Genomic DNA, 22,472 nt, shown 5'->3' on the forward strand with positions numbered 1-22,472 from the left:
GTTTTTTTTTTTGTTTGAAGATTAAACCACGGTTGCTTAACTGTTATTTGCTGAAGCAAAGTTGGCTGAGTTAAAAGAACAAAACACTTAAACCAGTGAAGTTTAGCCCTGCCAATTTCCTTTACGTAGACCATCACATAATCATCAAAAAAGTAAACATTTTAATATGGCTCATGGGGGAAAATATTAAATGTGTTTTTTAAACTAGTTTATTATGCTCGCTCTCAAATACAGTCTTAAGCACATTTAATTCCGCTAGATCTACCAACGAGATAATAATGCATCGTTCTCCCTCAGTACACAGGTAGATCAATATCTTTAAGCACCTAGGATTGGGCAAAAGGAAAACATGATCTTTTTATCCTCCTGCCCTCCGTTCAGCAAGCAACAGGCTTAAAATCAAATATTGTCAAGCCTTTTGAGTATTTCTTCCGGAGCAGCTTTTGAGGTAATGCTTCCCTAATGAATGCTAATGGCAAGTTAACAAGGTTGGTTTTAATTTGTAGATTCGTGTTGTGAATACAACTTCCCCTGTTGCCTGAAATTAATAAGACCTTAATTAGTTACAGGTTGAAGTCTTTTGGTTCTAATAAAAGAATATTTGTAGTTCAGGGTTGAATTATGGAGTTCCTTGCTAGTCTCTTAAATTTGGTTGTTTTCTTGCAGACATTTCATTACCCATCTAGGTAACAATCAGTACTAGAAGGGAGTGAGGCTTCCCTGTTTACATACAAGACTTTTGCCTACTAATTGGCTCCAGCACATTTCTGCAATTAAAAAACTGGTGCTGGAAAAAGGAATTTCATGCACATGTAGGTCTAAATACTTTATTTTCATTAATTTCCCCCAATTTTCCCCCAATTTTGCTGGGGATGCCGAGAAAGTTAAACAATCAGTGTGTTTCCCCACCACCCAGCCATTTGTCCAATTTTCCATGTCCCTTTTTCATGTATCTGATAACCTTATTATACCTCAGTGGTCATGTAGACGTTAGAAACCATCAAAATGTAATACCTGTACATAAAGGCAGATCATATCAAACATCTGCTCAGCTATCAGTACTGTATCCCTCTTGTTGTAAAAGTCAGTACATATTCTATTCCATATTCCACATTGCCATTCCACTGCATCCTAAACTTGCATCTTGAGGCAGCTGTCTCATAATGCCTATTGGTAATTTAATATTGTTCTCACATTGCATTTGCACTGAAAACAAATTCTTTCATACCTTCATATTTCAATTGCAACTCTATTTTGGGTGTCTCTTCTGAATCCAAGACTGGAATGATAGTTATCTGATCATGAGGCCTTCTTAGAAATGGAGTCCTTCACAAATAACTTCCTATTTCCCTACTCCCCCAGTGGCTGTAAAATTCTGGTATTATTATGAAGGACTTATCCAGGAAGCTTGCTTTGTGATACTAATATTTGATGCCACAATTCTATATTAAAAATTATAGTTGAATTCAAAATTATTTTGAGAAAATGTGAAACATCTTTTATTTGCTGATCTGTGTTTCTTTTGCTATAGATCAGGATGTGACAAACTCATGTCATCATGGTGTCATCACATGACATATTACGACTTTTTTCTCCTTTGCTAAACTGGGCATGGGCATGGCTAGCCTGTAACTCATCCGGCCCACGGGCCACGAGTTTAACACCCCTGCTATAGATCCTTTCTTACAATTACAAATCACTCCTTCCTACTTCAACTCTCCTGAAAATATCTCTTACACGACGGTGACATTTTAAAAACACTCTAGAAGATGTCAGCAGCAAACCACTTCCACACGGCCATATGAACATATCTGTTAAGACACCAGCAGCAGCTTGAATTGGAGAAGATGTTACATTTTCTCTAGACAGTTCAGTGTTAAACTATTTTTATTTACAGAAGGAAAACTTAATGTAAATAGTCACATGGACTGAGAATTCTGGCATCTAATTAAAGTCCAGGATGGGGAAGGCATATACCTGCTGAAGGACATGTAAACAATGCCTTACCTCAGCAGAAAGCAGCATCTGGCTGATTTTATGTGGGCTTAGAAACTAATTGGGGTCAGGCCTGATTAGTATTTGGATCATCAGGAAAAACGACTAGGGAGAAAGAACTCTCAGAAGAAGAAAGCAATAAATCATTTATGTACTGTTGCCAAGAAAATGACACAGCCATGTCCATAAAGCCACCAGGAGTGCAGTTTTACTTAAAAGCAATGCTACCCTTAAAGAAAGTAATATGCAATTAAAGCAACCATATTATGACACCATCACCTAAGTAATATCCAAGGGGGAAAAAACCACCAATCTCTAGCAATACTGGGAGAAGTAGTGCCTCCATTCTACAATACCATATTTCCATTGCATTGGTCACAATGCTGCAATTCTCTGGCTGAATGACTCAGTTCTGCCTTGTGTTAAATAGATAGATAGGATTGCCAGCAACAATAAATGGAAGATGTCAAAATCTAAAAGATGGTAATGCAAAAAGTTTTGAAGAATACAGGTCAGTGGTGGTATTCTACCAGTTTGGACCGGTTCTGGCATACCGGTAGCGCCAAAGATCACCGAGACCGAACTGGTTCTCTCTGAGCTGCTGTTGGGCCCACCCGCCACCTGGGCTCCCATACTGACCTTTATTCCCTGCTTTTGAAGCGCAGCTGCTTGCGCGGCACAGCACATTTCTGCACGTCAGCTGCTGAAGCAACGGAGAGTGCAGGAAATGAGTCGGAAAGCCTCTGCATGTGCACAAAGTGCACATTTTGCATGTGTGCGTGTGCAAATGTGTGCACAGAGCGCACCCACCAAGCCATGCCGACTGAACTGGTGGTAAACTATTTTGAAACGCACCACTGATGCAGGTAGTCCTTGACTTACATTGTTTAGCAATCATTCAAAGTTACAACACTGAAAAAGTTATTTATGACCATTTTTCATACTACCGCTATAGCATCTCCATGATCATGAAAATTTGGGTACTTGGCAACTGGCATTTATGTGATCACCATTTGTAACCTTCCCAGCTGGCTTCTCACAAGCAAAGTCCATGGGGGAAGCCAGATTCACCTAAAAACAATATGATTCGTAGTCACGAACCAGTAGTAACTCCAGTTGAATTCCACCCCTGTTCTGGAGGCATGTTGCTCCACTGATTAATTGTTGTCACTGTCAGGAAATTTCTCCTTAGTTCTAGGTTGCTTCTCTCCTTGATTAGTTTCCATCCATTGCTTCTTGTCCTGCCTTCAGATGCTAAGTTTAGAGAATATGGTACTATTTCTCCATCCGGCCTACCATAGATGATTTCTGATTTATTCTAAATTCTAAAACAGGTTGTCTCCATATCTTTCCTCACTGTGCTAAAGATTTTTTTGGTCTATGTTTACATATTATTGTAGTATTGTTCTTTTATTCTGGGCTTCTGTTAGGATACAAAAATGACACTGCGGGGAGATGTGCTGAGCAAGACACTTTTTGGAAGCTCATCCTCAATACTAGATATGCCACTTCCCAACTTATTTCTCCTCTCCTCTCCTCCCATCTAGTACTGCCTCTCTCTTTTCCTTCTACACCAATTTCTGAATGTTATCCTTCCATTCTTATATCTGACAGCACTGGAATATTAAGTCTGTATTTTGGCAAATAAATATGAAACCAACCAACCATTTCGGCGTATTTTTAAGGAACAAAATATTAATGATTTGGAATTTGGAGGACTTTTTCATTGTGGGTCCTAGGATGTTCACCTATGGCCCAACAGGTCACAAAACAGACTTACGTTAAAGTATGTTACCTACATTGATTTTCAGGTTTTGTCTAAGTTTTCCCAAACTAATTTGGAGATGCTAAGAATGGCTCTTGCAGATGCCTATCATTTCTATATTTTACAATTGCACCAAGTCTTTCCTCAAATGTAGAAACACAAGTCAAGAAATTGACTTACAGTCTACTTACCAGGATAGGAGGGCTTTAAGCCTCCAAATATATTTTTGTTTATGTTAGAGCCTCCAGCCAAAACCAGTTATAGAATTATCTACTTGGAATTAAGAACAGTTAGATCTGAACACAAGCATGTGTTATTGCTTTGTATTATCATTGACCTGAGCTCACATAAAATTAATTTCTAAGGACCCAATTATTAAGTGCTTCCCCGCCCCCCATTCCAACAGGAGAATTTGGATAGAAAATATCCAACTACTGTTAATTTTATCATGAATTAGTATGTTACTATAACCATGATTTTCTATTATTACTGTCAAATAACTGGAAATCAGACAATTCGGCGGTATACTAGAACTAACCCAAAAACTTATTGACAGAGCACTCTTTTCTTTCTGAAGTTGTCCGGAGTTTCAGGTAGGAATCATTCACAGTTCTATCCGATGACACCCGAGATTGAACTGTTCTTCTATTTTCATACACTATGCCATGCAAAAACGTAGGCTACGCTTCTGACAGAGGAAAGAAAGTAAAGTTTATGCTGATAAACTATGAAAAGGGAACTAACTAATCGGAAAGAATCCTGCGCTAAGATCCATCATAACACACTCGGATAGCCTTCTCATCCGAACTACATTTCCCAACGTCCTTTGGTGGAACTTGAGATGTTCCCGGAAGTTGTTCCGAAAATTCGTCCCTATGTGATAGAGATCCGATGTCCTCTATTTGGTAAGCATTTCTGCGTTATTTTTCCCCCCTGGATTAGACTTTTGGCTGTCTGATCACGTCCTCTTGTCCTTTCGCAAAAGATGCGCTCTGATATAGAAACTTTAGCTTATGCCGTTTATGTAGTTGGGCACAACTAGTGTCTGATATTCTCCACGTGTTATAATGCAGCTTCCACTCTTTTCATCCTAGTTGAATCTCCCATTCGATGGCACTTGTCGTCCAACACAGTTTACCACTCAGAGTCTCTGGGAGTAGGGCGGCATATAAATTAAAGTATTAGTTAGCACCAAATTTGGTGGCTAAATTAGGTTATTATTATTTTACCCCGAATGATTAATAAATACTGACCGGAGTCAGATAAAATCAGTAAAATGAGAGTAGGGGGCGTGCATAAGCGCACCAACGTGCCTACCGTCCCTGTCCTATTGTTTCTCTTATTCTTTTATTTTTCTTATATGTACCCATTTCATGTATTCACAACTATGTATACACTTATACTTATTATCTTGTAAACAATTGGCAAATCAAATAAATAAATAAATAAAATAAATAAATAGAGTAATAAGTCCTAGCAGACATCTCGTTATTTTTGCCTTCCCTACTGTTTAAGCCAACTTATTACGTTTTAAGACTAATTGCATAGGAATTTACAATATGTAGGTTATTATTGTAAACTGAATTTAAATATTTTAAGTATAACACGATTACAAGCCTATAATTCATATTATACCTGTTTGTGAATTTAACGGTTTAATTCTAAACCAATTCGTTGTGTTTCATTTCACAGCTCAAGACACAACTGTGTTAGAGCCTGCCTTTTCCTGTATAAATTTATCCAACTTCCAAAACTGATGAACCTCCTGCTTTCCAGACAGTGCTCACTTATAAGATTTAGTTGATCCAGTCATTGTGACCACCAGTTAGCAAGATTTGGAATGACAATGAAATGGTTTCTCATTTCTGCCTTGAAATCTTTCACTGAGAATTTCAAATACTACTTTCCAAACTAAATGGATGCCACTAAAAGTCAGAATGTTTACATTTCCCAGAGATACTGTATGGAGATACTGTATCTTCCTGAAATACTTACCTAAAGATGCTTCTTTCTCTTTTCAGTGTTGGCTTAAAATCCTTTTTTAAAAAAAATAATGTCTATTTTAAAATACTAAAGTAGCATTTTAGCTTTTATTATTTGTTTATTCATTATATTTATAACATTAGTTTTTTTAATCACTTTAAAAGCCATATTGGAATAAAGATGCAAGAAGAGCCAGTTGTGCAGCTGGATTGTTAACAAGAGACCCAGCTTGTAGTCCTCCCCTAGGCATGGCAACCAGCTGAATGACTTTGGGCCAGTCATCTCCTGTCAGCCTAATTAACAATGACAAGCTAGCTAAAAAATAAAACCCCATGTCACACCATGCATTGATAAGAACTAGGCCAGCGCAATGTAAAACAAGTGCATCCTGAAAATAACTGGGACAAATACTAACAGATAATCAGAGTTGGAAGGGACCTTGTAGGTCATCTAGTCCAACCCCGCCCAAGCAGAAGACTCTACACCATTTCTGACAAATGGCAGTCCAATCTCTTCTTGAAAGTCTCAAGTAATGGTGTTCCCACAACTTCCGAGGGCAAGCTGTTCCATTGGTTGATTATTCTCACTGTCAGAAAGTTTGTCCTTATTTCCAGGTTAAATCTCTTCTTGTTCAGTTTCCATCCATTATTCCTTGTCTGGCCTACAGGCGCTTTAGAAAATAGCTTGACCCCTTCCTCTCTGTGGCAGCCCCTCAAATATTGGAAGACCGCTATCATGTCTCCCCTGGTCCTTCTCTTTACTAGACTAGCCAAGCCCAGTTCCTGTAACCTTTCTTCATATGTTTTAGTCTCCAGACTAAGAACAACAAGCATGAATGTGTAGGTGGTGGGGGTGGGGATAAGTTAAAAAGCAATCCAGTTGTGTTAATTCTGCTTAGATTTGGGGCTTGTGAAAGATTAGAGACCTGAGCGCTCATTTAAAGCCACCCCATGGCAGCAATAGCTATTGCATTCAAGTAATATTTTGATAAAGAACAGATTTATTATTAATATCTTCTGCCTATTATTTTCTTTTTTAACTTTTCTTCTATAGTTTGGTGTAGTAGTTAAGATACTGGCCTTGAAAAGGGAGAGAGTGTCCCACTTTAGCCCTGAAAGCCGATTTGGTGACTTTAGACTAGTCATTCTTTCTCAGCCCAAGTGGAACCACGTAGGGTCTTTGTTGTGGGGAAATAGGAGGAGGAAGGAATACTGTATTAGCTATGTTCACCATCTTGAGTTATTTATAAACATAAAGGTAGAATAAAAATAAATAGTTTTAATGCTTTTTAATAATTATTATGTAATGGTTTTAGATAATGACTGTTTTATATATTTTTTGTTTGTTTTTTTTGTTTTTTTGGTTGATTTGGGGTTGTTTAAAAGGGGGATTGGTTTATTTTTGTTGTTGTTTTTTTTTTTCCTAAATTAGAGGAGAAGAAGGTGGGGGGGAAGGGGGGGGGGGGGTGGGGGGGGGGGGGGGGGGGGGGGGGGGGGGGGTTTTTTTTTTTTTAAATGGGGTATGTGTTTTTTTTTTTTTTTTTTTTATTTGGTTACTGTTTTACTGGATTCTAGTATGCAATCACTTTTCATGAGATGAGCAGCTATATAAATTTATTAATAAATAAAAGTTAAATTTATAGGGCAGGCACATACATACTGCTATAGTAAATGAGAGACAATTTTTGACTGTCCATTACAAAAAAGATTAAATAAAACTGTTTAAAATAAAGGGGGAAAACATATATGTGCTTAAATGGAAATGCGATAATGTGGAACTATGCCTTAAAAAATAATGTTTTATTTGCCTTGTTAAAACTTATAAGTAATTTTTAGAAAGGAGGTTTTATACTTTTATGTCTTATGTTTTGTTTGTCTTCAAAAAATCAATAAAACTTGTTTTTTTTTTAAAGGGGGGGGGTGGAAACCGGTCCTGCATGGTTTATATGACTTGGTTTCTCCTTATTTTTGCAATATCCTAATTCTACCTTGGAAATGTGTGACTTTCAAACAGTGTTTCTCAGCCATGGCAATTTCCAGATATATGGGCAAGACCCAAAATTCCACAATAGATATGGCCATTGATGGTAATTCTGGGAACTGAAGTCCACATACCTGAAAATTTTGAATGTTGGTTTAGAGGACTATGACTAATGAAGTCATAGTCAATAATGACTGTGAATATGATGAAATTCCCATCTGTGGAATTAAAATAATGAATTCTCAGGCAATGATTAGACTTTGTATTGTTAATTGCTCTCTAGCAATGCATGGAACAGCTGTTGAAATACTGGAGTAATTACCTTGTTATTGACTTAACATATTTAAGCTAATGAGCTGACTTTCAAACAGGAGTGAAGCCTGAATTGATTTGTCCAAGTTCCACTCTTTAACCAGCTACCATGGCCACAGCCTCAAGGAAGTCTATTTTGCATTTGGCAACTTTCATCAGGAAGCCTTTGCTAACTGGTAAGCATTGTGCATTCTCTGGGTATTGGATACTAGAATATTGCTTCTTTGTGGCCAGGAGAGTAGTGACCTTACATTAGAAATCAACAGCCCATTCCAATCTTTCTGAAAAAATGAACATTATGTCAGATATTGGCCATCTGCTAATCCTCCATGCGGTGGTCTTCTTTTGCTCAAGAGACAAGGATGTTGTCACCATAAAGCTATGTTATTTGGCTTGGGAGGGACAGAGAGACTTGACTTCAATGTAAAATCGATTAAGCCCTTTTCTATTCGTTCAGTACTAGTATTTAGTTTATGCAAGAAGAAACAGTTCTATTTTTCTGATTTTTGCTTAGTTGTCAATGTCTTTACAGGTAATCCTTGACTTATGACCATTCGTTTAACAACTGTTTGAAATTATGGCTGTACTAAAAGAAGTACAACCCATCCTCACACTCAGTATCATCATAATCTCTCTGTGGTCACACCATCAACATTTGGGGCTGGCACATATTTATGAGCCTTTCAGTGTCCCATGGTTACATGATTACCATTTGCAACTCTCCCCTGGGATTTCCACAGGTAAAATCCATAGGAGAAAGCCAAATTTGCTTAACAACTGCATGATTCCCTTAATGACCACAGGCTAAAAAGATAAAATTGGGTATGATTCATTTAGCAACCACTTTACTTAGCAACAGAATTTTCAGTCTTGGTTGTGATTGTAAATTGAGGACTACCTACCGTATATTCATGGATAAGGAAGTATAATGGAATTTGGGGTGATAAATCTAAATTCCCAAGACTACATCAGTTAAGAGGAATAAATAATGCAGCTTCAGTGGCGACTGTAGGTATGACATATGAGCAGAAAAAGAACCTTGTTGGTCTTCCTTTTTTTAAAAAAATGTAGAACTCAGTACTAGTGAGTGCTATTGAATGACATATACTTGGGTTCCCAATGTATGTAGTCTTGCCTTAAACGTCCATGAACATTAATATCCCTTCCCTACTTCATCCTTTTCTGTATGTTCTAAATCAGCCCTCCTCAGCTTGAGCTTCCCAGTTCCCATTATTCCAAGGTACCAAAGCTGAGGATATGAGAATTCCAAATCCAAAATACTGGAGAAAAGCAAGTTGGATAAAATATAGAAGTCCTTTATCTTTTTCTTTCAAAGTTACACTTTGATTTACAGGTTTTGAACAGTAAAACAACTGGATTTATGCCAGAATTAAAATCCCTAAATTTATCATCAACAACCCCTAGATTAGCACCACAAGGTATAACCTTGGTGTTATGTTCATTCCCACAATGTTTAGAGACTGACAGTCCAGTGTGTATTCTGTTACTAATACTATTTCGCTCCTGTATTTTTAGATGCAGCCGTATTTCGTGCCTGTCCCAAATCTACCTATTCACCACTTCCTGATGACTATAACTGGCAAGTATTAACTATTCTACATGTTATCACTATTAATTTACAAAGACTGTTAAATCTGTACTGAATGGGCTGGTAACTGAATTTCATACAGTGTGCCACCACGATATCCCCAGCACACTGCAACTCTTATATGTGTCTTATATGTGGGTTGAAGACAGATGCAAAAACTGGTGTGTGCCTTTGTTTTAAACTAACCAGCCTGATACATTGATTAGGTTTTATTAATTAATATATATTATTTTAATGTCTAAACAGATAATAGCAGTTTTTTCATAAAGATTATTTAAACTGTGAAATAACTATCACTAGGACAGCAAATCCTGCAGAAGAATTATTCCCAATATGTGGAAGAGTATACAAAGCACTTGTCTTTTTTGATTCTGTAAACTGCTTCCAGTTGTTTCTGCATTTATATAGTTCTTTAATTATGAAAGAGAGGTGCTATATGCAGGGTTTCTAAAAGTTGTTTCACAAAAAAAAATTGTCTAGCCTTTCTGCAAGTTTATATATTAGGGGCAAAATAATAAGCAGGCCCGATAGAGCCAGTATGGTCCAGTTTGCAAGTTAGCATATTATTACCATATCTCCTGAACTGAAATATATATTGTTCTGAGACAACTCAGAATTCTAGGAAATTTGGCTAGAAAACTGACACGAGTGCCAAAAAATCTTGAATAATCTTTCAAATGTTTTATACGTGTTTGATCTCCTTTTTAGTTGTATTACTATAGAAGTACCAAATAGTTACTTTCATTAATAGTTTTCAACAGAAATATTGAATCATCTTCTTGTTCTTTGCGTTATTTTCATCATACTGCGGGGTACACAATTTTGCATTTCACCCACCACTTTGCCTGTATGCAGCATTGGTGGGGCATATGCCCATGGCTATCATGTCTTCATGCAGGCAGTTCATCCATCCCACAGAAATATTGAATATGGGTGTTTAAAATTTTCTTGTGTTTAGATTACAAATACCACCTTCAGTTCCTATGCATTGCATGTTTGCTTGTTTGTTTTTTTATGTTTATTAAAATACTTTGTTATTGAATATATTTTGGCAACTTTTAATCTTGTTAGTGTTTTTTAGTTAAATATTTTATAACTTATTCAAAATAATTATGTTTAGTATATTTTTTGTAAGTTTTAATTAAAGCACTATCTCCAATGCCATCTTTTTAAAATGGCAGGAATGTTGATGTCTATTTCATTTTCTAGCAAAGTTGAACTTGCTATGACATCAGATGGAAAGACAATTGTTTGCTATCACCCTTCAGTGGACATCCCATATGAGCACACCAAAGTAAGTTACTGAAAATTGTTATTAGTCCTAGGTAATCTTCATATATATGGTGCTGGGTGTTTATCCCATGAATGTGATTTACAAGGTAAGATCATAAAAGGTAAATATGGGAGGTAGCAAAATTACATTAATTACCTCAGATACTTTGAGCTACTTTCAAATAGATGATATAGATTCAGGTCATATAGTGGGAAAATGGTGTCCTGATAATCTCTGTACTATTAAAAGAAGTACAATATTGGCTTTAATCTTAAATATTGTTCAGGATCATTTTAAAAGGTGTAAATGCTTTCATTGAGTATGGATTATCTTGAGTACAGTTATAAATGATAAGCTGTAGAGGGGCTTTGCTCCCTCTCTAAAGTTTTGAGTCAGTGATTCTAATATCGATTGGAATAACATTTAGAGAATAATACTTTTATTTCACACACAATTATATGAATTCAGTGCCACAAAATATGTAATTATTGACTCTTGTAGATTAAAGGGAGTAGGCAGAGAGGATAAGCAAGTCTTCCAAATTTAAAAGGGAGCATATCGCTGGATATATGTGGTTAGGAGGGAAACAGTAAGAAAGTCAGCACGGTCTGTATGCTTTGCAGGTAAACTTCCTGGAGAAATGCGGCTGCCCATTGTTGGAAATAGGATGCTAGGCTAACTATACACATTAAGAAAAGCCTTGTAAAAAGCCTTTGTAATAAGGTCTTATTACAAAGGGTTTTTATAAAACTTTCCTTGGTGTATATTAGTATTAAGAGTTCTGCTGTCTTGTATTCCTAGCATCTCTTAGCTTTACTATGGTCAAATAGTACCAGCACATTTGGATGTGTAGTGTTAGTAAATGGAATCTCTTTGGAGAAATAGACTTTTGTTGTATTTCTTAATTTGGATGACATATACTTTGACAGCCCATTCCACAACTAGACCCAGTGACCTATAAAGAAGAAACACACGATCAAGTCCTGAAATCTAAATTAGACGAAAAGGAAGTCTACAAGAATGAGCCTACAATTGAGACGCTTAGTAAAATGTTTTACACAACCAAACATCGCTGGTATCCTGTAGGACAGTAAGTATATCTGAAGGTATCAATTGTAAAATTAAAATGGAATGGAATTACAATACTTCAAGTTCTTTCCTGATGCATAACTCAGTTGAATACGTATCACAGGTTTGGTCTGCATTTATTGACTGATTAGGGTTCAAGGATTCAACCCTTAGGTTCATACATTCTCTGGAAATAATAGAGAAGTGGTGTTTGGAATTTGCAAGAGCAGAGCATTTCTGTTACTCATTAAGGTAGCCAGTTTTTTTATTTATTTTTTTCTGTGTGAGCCTGAAACACCCACAGCATTCATGCACTCATAGTTCCTCACATTCCTATCCTTCTGATTACCCTATAGGTAGATTAAGGAGGTTGGATGAGTTTCCACAGCTGAGAGTAAATCTGAACTATTTCTATGGTCTTAGACCAGTACCTTAACCACTGCACCAAAACTGAAAATAACTGCATATGCATCTTGGGTGAAAATGTCTAAATGCTGGAAAAATTTGGGAACACGTTATGCTGAGTAGACATTGATATCAGCAGTACTTCTAACATTTAGATTCAAGAGTTAATTAACCATTTTTAGAAGTTAAACCATATCAATTATTGTTCTTTCTTCTAACTCAAAGGATTTTTTTTTTAAGGTACAAAATTATTTGACTTTACTAAAGCAGTTTCTTTAGATTCAGAAAATCTGGCTATTGTTCTGCATTTTCTAAAATGTAGGAGTACTGTGTTGTGCAAATACTTTGCTTTTTATTTATTTTTTTCATATCTTGGAACTCTTAGGAATGTAATAACCTCATAGAACAGGGGTCGCCAACCTTTTGGACCTCAGGGACCACCAAACTCACAATTTTAGATCCCAGGGACCACTAACTGCTTTTGTGGGTATGGCTTGGTGGTCATGTGACTGGCTGGGCATGGCTTATATGTAAATATAATAAATATTTATATAAAGATTTTTTTATAAAAAAAGAGCAACTTTTACCCAAAATCAGGCAAAGCAGGCAAGCAGATTGAGTTGCTCACAGAATCACAGATTCATTCAGAAATCTATCTGCCACTGGCTAACTCAATCTGTCACATAAAATTTCCTTGCAAGCAAATTCATAAAATTTGCTAGCAAGCAAACACACAAAATTAACTCACAACACACCATGTATGTAAATATTGAATTTTTTTTATAAAAAAAGCAATTTTTACCCAAAAGCAGGCAAAGCAGGCAGATTGAGTTGCTCGCAGAATCATTCAGTGATCCATCTATCTGCCATCGGCTAGCTCCATCTCAAATTTGCTTGCTGCGAGTCTGCACTGAAGTTGCTTGCAAGCAAACCTTCAGTCCTAAGGGAAGCAGAGCCGAAGATCTAAAGACTAGCTAGAAAGCAAGAAATCCAACCATTTCCTGCTTCCTAGCTAATCTAAATCTCCCGGCACAGCAGAACAGATGGTCGGAAAAAGGAAAAATAGCAATTTTAGCAGGCAACTTTGCTGGGTAAGGAGTGGGCGGGTGGGGAGCGTTCCTGCGGGCCATGTGGGCAGCGCAGCCTTGTGTTTTTGCGCAGCCTGGATTAATTGCTTTGGGAGGGTGCTCTGCGGGTGAGATTTATCTGTGGCCCATCAATATTTCCTCAAAGCCCACCAGTGGGCCACGGCCCACTGGTGGGCAACCGCTGTCATAGAAAATGTGCAGTTCTTCTTTTCTTCCTAAGAGTTCGCTTGCCTAGGAATGGCTTCACTAGCAAATTTTGTGAGAAATATATTCTGGAGTATGTTTAGTTTTACATCTCTATTTTTCAAGACTGAAACTAAGAACAAATATTTTTGTTTTATTGCTTAGTGGACCATTTTACTCCATAAGCCACTTGGCCAATAAATACCTTTCAATGAAATTGCTTCCCGGTGGAAGTAGTGAAAAAGTATCATGATTGCGGCCTGTACCTCTTTGGGAAGTTGATATGCCTTTAGCCCAGTTGATGTGCACATGAGATGCATTCTAAATGTTTTGGTGTCAATCATATGCTCTTAAAGGAATATACAGTTTTGGAGGAGAGAGAGTTTGAGGAAGTTTCAGGTGTGTCATTGATTTCTATTATGGCCAAGAAAGTTCAAGAAGGTACTGAATTGGATGTACTCATATTGTACTTTTATGCTTAGAATGAGCAAGGTTCCTGTCAAGCCCTCAGAATTAAGAAAGACATGGTAATTCATCAAGCAGATTTCTTTATTTTTCGCTACCTCTAGACAGAATCTTGCCAAACTAAAGCACTGTACTATACAAGCCTATACTTGGGAACTATTAGGGAGGGGCTCTCTTCACTCTCTTTCTCTCCCACAAATTATCTGAACTGAGTTGTCTCTTACTCCTCTGGAATGCATACTCTTCCTTGTAAGAAAGACTCTGGATCGGTACACCGGCGTGGTGGCTTCTGGTCCGGGCTGGCTTTGTGGCGCGCCCCTGGTGCGCCTTGTCGCCTCGAAGGCGGCGGCGAGGCCCGGCGTGCTTCGCCTCCCCGCCTGTCCCCCCTCCCCGGGTCTGGCTTAAGGAACCCGCCTGTGGCTTGTGCGCCCCCCTGGCGCCTGCTGCCTTTGTGGTCCCCACCCTACGCCGTCGGGGTCGCCCTGGGCCCTGGCGGCTGCCGCGCCCCCCCGTCCGGCGCCCGCGGTCGGCGCCTGCTCCTCCTTTTCTCCCCGGTGGTGGGCCGCCGTTAAGCGCTGCCCTCCCCCCTGGCCTCGTCCTCCGCCGTTGCCCCCTCGTTTTGTCTCCTGCGCGGCCCTGGCCTCGGTTGGTGGCCTGCTGGTCTCCTGTTCGTTCTGTTAGTTCAAAAAAAAAAAAAAACACCAAGAGTTCAATTCCTGATAGAGGTTTTAATCCCATTGGAAAAATCTGTGGCTACAATGCATATTATCCTTGACTTGTAGCAGCTTGTTTAGTGACTGTTCAAAGTTACAATGACATTGAAAAAAATATGATATTTTTAAAACCAGGGCTGTATAGCTCCTGAAGCTAAAGTATTGCATATTGCCACCTAATGTGAGATACAAATACAAAAAAAAAAAAAAATTTCTTTTTGTACATCAATATTTCTCATAGATATATAGAGGTATACGGAGAACCTGTATATTCACCTGGTATAAAAGATAAAAATAAATAAAGGGAGAAGAAAAATTACAAATTTTAGTATATATATTTCTGTTATTTCTGTACATAACAAATTCCAAAAGGGGAGCGGGCCAGCTTCATCGTCACCCGGCCTCATCCAGGCCTGATCTGGGCGAGCCAACCGCCCTTGCTAGTATTTATTATCTAACATGGCAGCGACAATCCCTAAACGTCCTTCCTTGAAGGCTAAGGCAAAGTCCCACTACTTGCGCAGGCAGGACAAGGAACCTAAGGGCTCTAGACAGGACAAGGAACCTCCAAGGCCTCCCAACGTGACGCCTCAAGGCGCCACAAGCGTTGAAAAAAGAGTCTGACCAGGCGTTCAGGAGTCCCGCCCGGAGCCGTCAATACTTCCTCCTCCAACCACTTTACACCCACTGCTGATGGTCTGCGCCAGGACGAGACCCTCTACCTCCGAGGTTCCGCCTCCATCAGGGCTTGGATGGAATCAGCCATCCGCCAGAGCATTGCAGAGGACTACAACACATGACCAGATCAGACTTCTCTCCATGAGCCTCGAGCCCGACTCTTTATCCATCAGATCCCTTCCACAACCGGTCCCCCAGTTGATCAGTACTCTCTCAGAGGGACAGCCCTCCTCCGGTTGGGGCCCAGGTGGAGGAGGAAGGGGACTTTGGGGATTTCAGGGGAAGAGGAAGAGGACTCCCAGATGGGATCCTCCGCTACAGTGAAACCCTCTTAGAGGCTGACATCATGGAGGGGAGATGTGTCGGAGGGCAGGGCACTTCCCCCCAACCCACTTTTGGGGGGGCTGTTCAAGCCGCACATGTTCAAGTCCCTCCTCCTTAAGGCCAAGTATGTCTCTGGCCTTCTTCCCCAGATCCCCTGCAAACCTTCCCCCCGTCCCAGAGGGCCCGGAGGACTCCCTTTTCACCCAACCAGTGGTGGAAGCTGAGGTCATCCTTTCCCCTTCCATCTTCGTGGATTTGGTAGCGAAGCAACTCACCTCCACAGGGACCCCTCCTACACCCTCTAGCCAAGACAAGAGATTCTTTAATCTCGAATCGGCACTATCTAGCCTTCTGAACATTCCGGAAGTTGATGACCCCATTGTGGGTCTGGTTTTCTCCTCTACCCCTTGTGAGGCCCTAGAGGCCTTGAAACCTGATGACATGCGGGCGGAGTTGGCGCTGCGCAGGGCCCACCTATATGACGCCTGGGCCATTAAATCAGCTATGGCCGCTTCCTTTTTCACAAGGTCCTCTATCCGCTGGCTACGTCAGCTCAAGGAACACGTCCCGCTTCCAATCTCAGAGCACACCAGGACATAGCGAAGTTAGTGGCTGCAGCGAGAGTTCTCGGCTGACGCTACTACCAGTCGGTAAAATTCTCTTCCAGGGCCATCACATCGCATGCGTCACGGCTCGCATGCGTACAGCTCAATCACTGGCAGACGGACGTAAAGAATAAGGTCAAGCTGGCCACTGCTCCCATTAAGGAGATAAACTGTTTGGCCCAGCTTGGAACCACTGTTGGTCGAGGGCCGCAGTAAGAGAAAGTATCTACCTCTTCCCGCAGATACCCTAGACCCCCTTCCTTCCGATCCCAGAACCGCACGGTCCCGGGCTACAGGACCAGACGCGGTGGCAGCTACAAAGACCCTTTCGGGATCGGGAGGAAGGCCCTACCGCAGAAGGTGGAGCCTCTTCCTCCCTCCCCATTGGCGGCCGCCTCAGCCACTTCGCTGCCCAATGGGACATATCACATCCGATGCATGGGTTAGGGACACAATCAGGTTTGGTCTCGCCCTGGAGTTCAGGTCCGCCCCCTGATTATTTCATCCCATCCCTCCTCCTCAAGGGATCCCTCCAAACGTGCACCAATGGATGCAGCCATCCATCATCTTCTTGACATCCAGGCCATTCAACCTGTCCCTCCGAATCAGAGAGAAAAGGGCTTTTACTCCCATCTCTTTGGGGTGCCCAAACACTCTGGGGGTTGGAGAGTCATCCTGGACTTGAAACGGCTCAACCGTCACCTTATCCAGCGTAGGTTCAATATGCACTCCCTTGCAATCAATTCTGTTAGGCACCAGGCGGGAGACTGGTTATCTTCCATAGATCTTTCGGAGTCATTCCTCCATATTCCAATCAGGCCCTCCCATTACAAATTCCCCAGGTTCTGTCATAATAGCCTTCACTATCAATACGTGGCCCTACCCTTGGACTGGCCTCAGCCCCGGACCTTCACCAAGGTCCCGGCCCTGGCGGCTCATCTCAGGAGCGTTCCCGTCCGCCTCCACTGCTACTTGGACGTTATCCTTATTCTATCCCGTCCAAATCCCAGGCAGTCAGGGATACCAGGGTCACCTCTCCGCCTTCGGGCACACGGTTTTCTAGTCAATTGGCAAAAAGCCAACTTACCCCTTCCACCCGATTCAACCTCTTGGGTGCCATAATTTATTCTGTTTTCTCAAAGAGTTTTCCTCTCTCCGGAGAGGTTCCTTAGCATTCAAGCCCTGGTCAAACAGAGCAGGCGTTCAAGGAGGTGGCCTTGCTGGACCTCTCTGAATTGTTGGGCAAAATGGTGTCTCCCATCTCTATTATTCCCTGGGCCCGTCTACACAGTAGATCCCTCCAGTGGTTCCTGCTCCCGTTCCAACGATCCGGAAGAAGCAACTCGAAGGCCAGAATCAGGGTCCCTCCAAGGGTCCTCACGTTTCTTCTCTGGTGGACCAATCCCACCATCAACAGAGGCCACCTCTTCGCGGAACCTCAATGACTCTCCGTCACTACGGACGCAAGCCTGTCGGTTGGGCGCTCATCTCGACTCAGCTCTCGGCACAGGGCAAATGGTCGCCGACCGAGCAAAGGTGCAGCATCAATTGGCTAGAGCTTCACGCTGTCCATCTGGCCCTGTGCAGTTTTTCCTCAGATCCGCAAACATCACGTTCTCGTTCTCACGGACAACGTCACGGCCAAGAGCCCATATCAACAGGCAAGGGGGCACCCAGTCCATCCAGCTAATGAGGTGTTTGCGGCGCCTTTAGCGCTGGGCAGGAATCCAACCTCCTATCTCTAAAAGCCGATCACATCTCCGGAGTAGACAATACTCAGGCGGACTGGCTGAGTAGGGCCACGGTGGACCAGGCAGAATGAGCGTCTTCCATCCATCCCTATTCGAGGGAAGCGTCCAGAATATTCGGCCTTCCAGTGGTGACCCTTCGCCTCCCCCGTCCAACTCTCAGCTTCCACGGTTCTTCTCCAGGTATCCGTCTCACCGGTCGGAGAATCACAAAGCCATGCGTTGCCCATGGCCCCAGGGCTCCTATATGCCTCCCCTCCCGCTCCCGTTAATTCCCAGAGTAATTCAGAAACTCATTCAGGAGAGGCAGTCCCTTCTCCCTGGTGGCTCCTATTGGCCCAGGCGACCGTGGTTTGCGGACCTCCGCTTTTTATCGGTAACGCCCCCATGGAGGATCCCCTGGACTGGGTCTCCCTCTCTCCAGGGCCTTCTGCATCCGGGCCTCAATGGCTCCAGTTAGCCGTCTGGAGGTTGAGCGGATCCGCCTGACTAGTGAGAAGCCCTCAGTCAAGTCATCGACACTATTTTGGCCGCCAGGCGACCTTCCACTACATGAATTTATGATGCCTCTTGGAAGGGGTTCTGCAAGTGGTGTAGCGGGTCTCAGATTGATCCCCTCTCTCCCTCTGTGGCTCAGATCCTAGAATTCTTCAGGAAGGCCTTCGCAAGGGGCTCGCACCTAACACCCTGAGACTACAATTTTCTGCCCTCTCAACCGTGGTCTCCTGTGATAACTACGGTTCCCTTTCTCATCACCCCGAATTAGATCTTTCCTTAGGGCGCCACCAACCTGTGCCCTCCCACTGTTCACAGGTTCCCCACATGGACCTCAACAAGGTCCTCGTTTCTCTTACTCGTTCCCGTTCGAGTCTTTGAGGATTCATCCCTTCAGTTTCTCACCTTTAAGGTAGTTTTTCTAGTAGCTATTACTTCTGCTCGTCGAGTTTGGAATTAGCAGCTCTGTCAGTCAGGAGCGATCTATGCGTGTTCCATGCAGACCGAGTGGTCCTTCGTCCCGACCCCACCTTCCTCCCAAAGTCAACTCTCCCTTCCATAGGTCACAGGAACTGGTTCTACCAAATTTTTGCCCTAGGCCCTCCAGGGCAGGGGGTCCTCTAGCACTCCCTAGATGTTAGAAGGGCCTTGCGTATATATATTAGCGCACTCAACCCATGAGAAAGTCAGAATCCCTCTTCCTATCCTGTCAACCCAGGTCACTGGGGCTTAAGGTTTCTCCTTCCACCATCAGTCGCTGGATCAGGGCCACCATTGCGAGGTGCTACCTTTCCCATTCCCTGTCCGCTCCGGGTGGAATAACCGCCCATTCCACCAGAAGTGCAGCCACCTCGGCGGCCTGGGTCACGCAAGCCCCCATCGCTGATATTTGTCGGGCAGCTACCTGGACCTCTCCGTCCCCGTTTATCAGACATTATAAAATAGATACGTACGCCTCAGCGGAGGCCTCTTTGGCCGACGGGTCTTACAGAAGGGTCATCAGTGATCCGGAGGGGCCTTCGGGCCAGACGGAGTCCCACCCGTAGGACAGCCCAGCTTTGGTGTCCCAGTCTCTGGATGCTCCGAGCGGCTCGAGGAGAATGGGCGTTGGTTCTTACCTGATACGCCCCTTCTCGGCGAGCCGCGAGGAGCATCCAGCCCACCCTAATTTCTCCGTCTGGTAGGGACTCTTGCTTCAGCCAAGGAGCCAATAGTAGATTAGAAAGAATTAATAACCTCTCTTCTCGTTATCGCAAAAACTGGGGAGACGCTGCGCAATACCACGTGAGGGGCGGAGCGTTTCTCATCTAAAACTCAGCCTGCAAGAAGAGGACTCAGAAGCACATCCCAGTCTCTGGATGCTCCTCGCGCTCGCCGAGAAGGGGCGTATCAGGTAAGAACCAACGCCCAATCCACCACAATTCCTTTTGAATTTGGTCCCAGACTCCCAGTTTTTTTTTTTAAAGAAATAATTCAGTATTGACATGGAATTCTAACTTCAGCAACATAACCAGAAGGACAGATAATAGATTTCCAGAAAATCTTGTTTCTTTTTTCCCACCAGACATTTCAGTGAAAGTGGGAATAGTGCTGGGTATGCTTTGGTGAACCTCTACTCCTATGAATATTCCAAGCAGGGTTCAGATTTTAAAAAACATTTGGAATCCTTCTACAACTTACTTTTGCCCTTCAGCCAAACAATAGAAGATTTGTTACGATTACAGAAAAATTGTTTAATTTGCAGAACTGCAGAAAAATTGTTTAATTATAGGATTAATATAAGATGTCTTAACAGTTTTCCTTTATAAAGATAACATTTTCAAATATAACTATTAATAACACTCCTAGTCTCTTTAAAAACAAGTATTGAAATTATTTGGTGTCTGAGGCACTAGCGTAATATAATCTTCTGGTGTTTTTTTTTTTCATTTAGGTATCACACTAGACGCAAGAAAACCAATACTCCCAAAGACCGATGAAATTACATTTTGTCTTTATCATCATGGAAAACAACTTTCTGTAGATGGAGTATTCATTTCTAACTAAATCCTTATCAATTTCTCCAGATAATTTGTAAAATCTAAGGATATGCAAAATAGAAGTTTCATTCCCAAATATTGCTAACTAAGTTGAATTGGTATATGTGAACCACCAGAGGGCACTACTGCACAAGAATTCAGTTTTACTATACTTTTTTGGGAAGGGGGAGATCTGTGGATGTGGGCATGTGGAAGAATATGTTAACAATTTGCAGCCAGAACCAGAAATAAAAACCAAATAATAAACTTTATTAAAAAGTACCTTTTTACCCAATTGAAAATTATTTTGTATCTCTATAAAAATAATGACCAGATTTTCTATTCCAAAAACTTCAGTAAGATTGTCAGAATCAGAATGACGGAAAAACAAATATTGAGTATAATTGTAGTCTGCTATGAGCATAGGATTTTGTTCATTATAAAATCTAATACAAATTTAAAAAATAGAAAGAAAGTAGAAGTGCAGAAAAGAAAGAAAAGGGGAAAATACAAAAATAAAAAATAAATAAAATGACATCACAAGTGTAAACAATTTGCAAAATTATTATCTCTTAAAATACAAATGATCTCTTTCTATATCCCAATCCTTATCTACATACAAATCTATAAAGCACTATCATTACACTCTTGGTATCAGCAAAAGTCCATTTTTGTCCCTTCAAAAGAGATTCTTCAAAACTTTTAACAACTCTCTCTTGTAAATTTAATATAGGAAAATTACCTATATTGGTTTATTGTTTCTATTTTGGTTTATTGTTTTATATCCTTTTAATAACTATTATACAGCTGGTTTCTTTTATATGTCTAATGTAATATCTTTTTAAATGTTGTTCTTGTACCCCATCATTTATAAATCCACTTTCAACTCTGTCAGGCAGAACTTGTTCCTCTTTCATAACATGTTTTAAGTTCAGTCTCTCCATAGAGGCAGATGTCTCTGTTGACAGTATTAACATCAGAATCCTTTTTTCAAAAAATACCTTCAATATGTCCAATGTTAGAATATTTTGTTCCATTCTGCAATTCTACAGTCAAGTTCATGTTTTCTTGTCTTCATTATAATAGCAATAGCACATAAACGTACTGTATACACCACTTCACAGTGTTTTACAACCCTCTCTAGGCAGTTTATAGAGTCAGCATATTGTCCCGAACAATCTGGATTCTCATTTTACCCACCTCGGAAGGATGGAAGGCTGAGTTAACCTTCAGCCTAGTGAGATTCAATCTGCCAAATTGCAGGCAGGCAGCAGGCAGCAGAAGTAGCCTGCAGTACTGCATTCTAACCACTGTGCCACCATAGCTCTTTGAGTTCCCTTGTGTCCAATTTTTAAAATCTTAACTCTATTTTTTTTTAAATTAGGCATTTTTCTGCAGAAAGACTTCTTTATAATTCCAGTCTTATCATCTGGATCTTTAGTCCATTTGTAACTTTCTAAAATTAAATTTTAATCATCTTTTTCCTGCTTATTTTTGGAAAAAAAAATTTTTTTAAGTTCTCAAATTAGTAGTTAAAACTTTCTTTTGCTAAGGATTGAAGGGAAACTCACTGCATGCTGTCAAAATCATTAATATAAAGATTTCTAATAGTTGAAAATGTATTTGAGCCTAACTGTGGCTTATTCCATAATTAATAAAACTATGGATAAATGAGATAAACCCAACCTAAAAGTCAGATGTAAGAATTAAAAATACTACATTAGAAGCAGAGGAAACAATGTTATTAGCTTTGTAGTTTTTAACA

The 22,472-nt window shown here is 40.9% G+C and overlaps 1 protein-coding gene across 4 annotated transcripts; it reads left to right on the forward strand.

Annotated features, from left to right (window-relative positions):
• The first annotated feature begins 297 nt into the window (after positions 1–297).
• Positions 298–20,989, forward strand: MRPL42 (mitochondrial ribosomal protein L42). 4 transcript variants are annotated; one of them, XM_087968104.1, is made up of 7 exons: positions 298–448; positions 4,338–4,665; positions 8,095–8,211; positions 9,572–9,635; positions 10,854–10,938; positions 11,847–12,007; positions 20,623–20,989. In XM_087968104.1, the coding sequence occupies exons 3-7, from the start codon at positions 8,145–8,147 to the stop codon at positions 20,666–20,668; spliced, it is 423 nt and encodes a 140-aa protein (XP_087824230.1). In that variant the 5' UTR covers positions 298–448; positions 4,338–4,665; positions 8,095–8,144; the 3' UTR covers positions 20,669–20,989. The 4 variants fall into 4 exon arrangements, with proteins under 4 accessions (XP_087824230.1, XP_087824231.1, XP_087824232.1 ...); XM_087968105.1 differs by lacking the exon at positions 298–448 and adding an exon at positions 5,453–5,691 and having other exon boundaries at positions 4,635–4,665; XM_087968106.1 differs by lacking the exons at positions 298–448; positions 4,338–4,665 and adding an exon at positions 6,492–7,000.
• The last annotated feature ends 1,483 nt before the right edge of the window (positions 20,990–22,472 follow it).

The sequence above is a fragment of the Notechis scutatus genome, chromosome 6 (assembly GCF_049901735.1).
Source record: "Notechis scutatus isolate UNSWTSFEM ecotype Mainland chromosome 6, rNotScu1.2, whole genome shotgun sequence".
NCBI lineage: Eukaryota > Metazoa > Chordata > Lepidosauria > Squamata > Elapidae > Notechis > Notechis scutatus.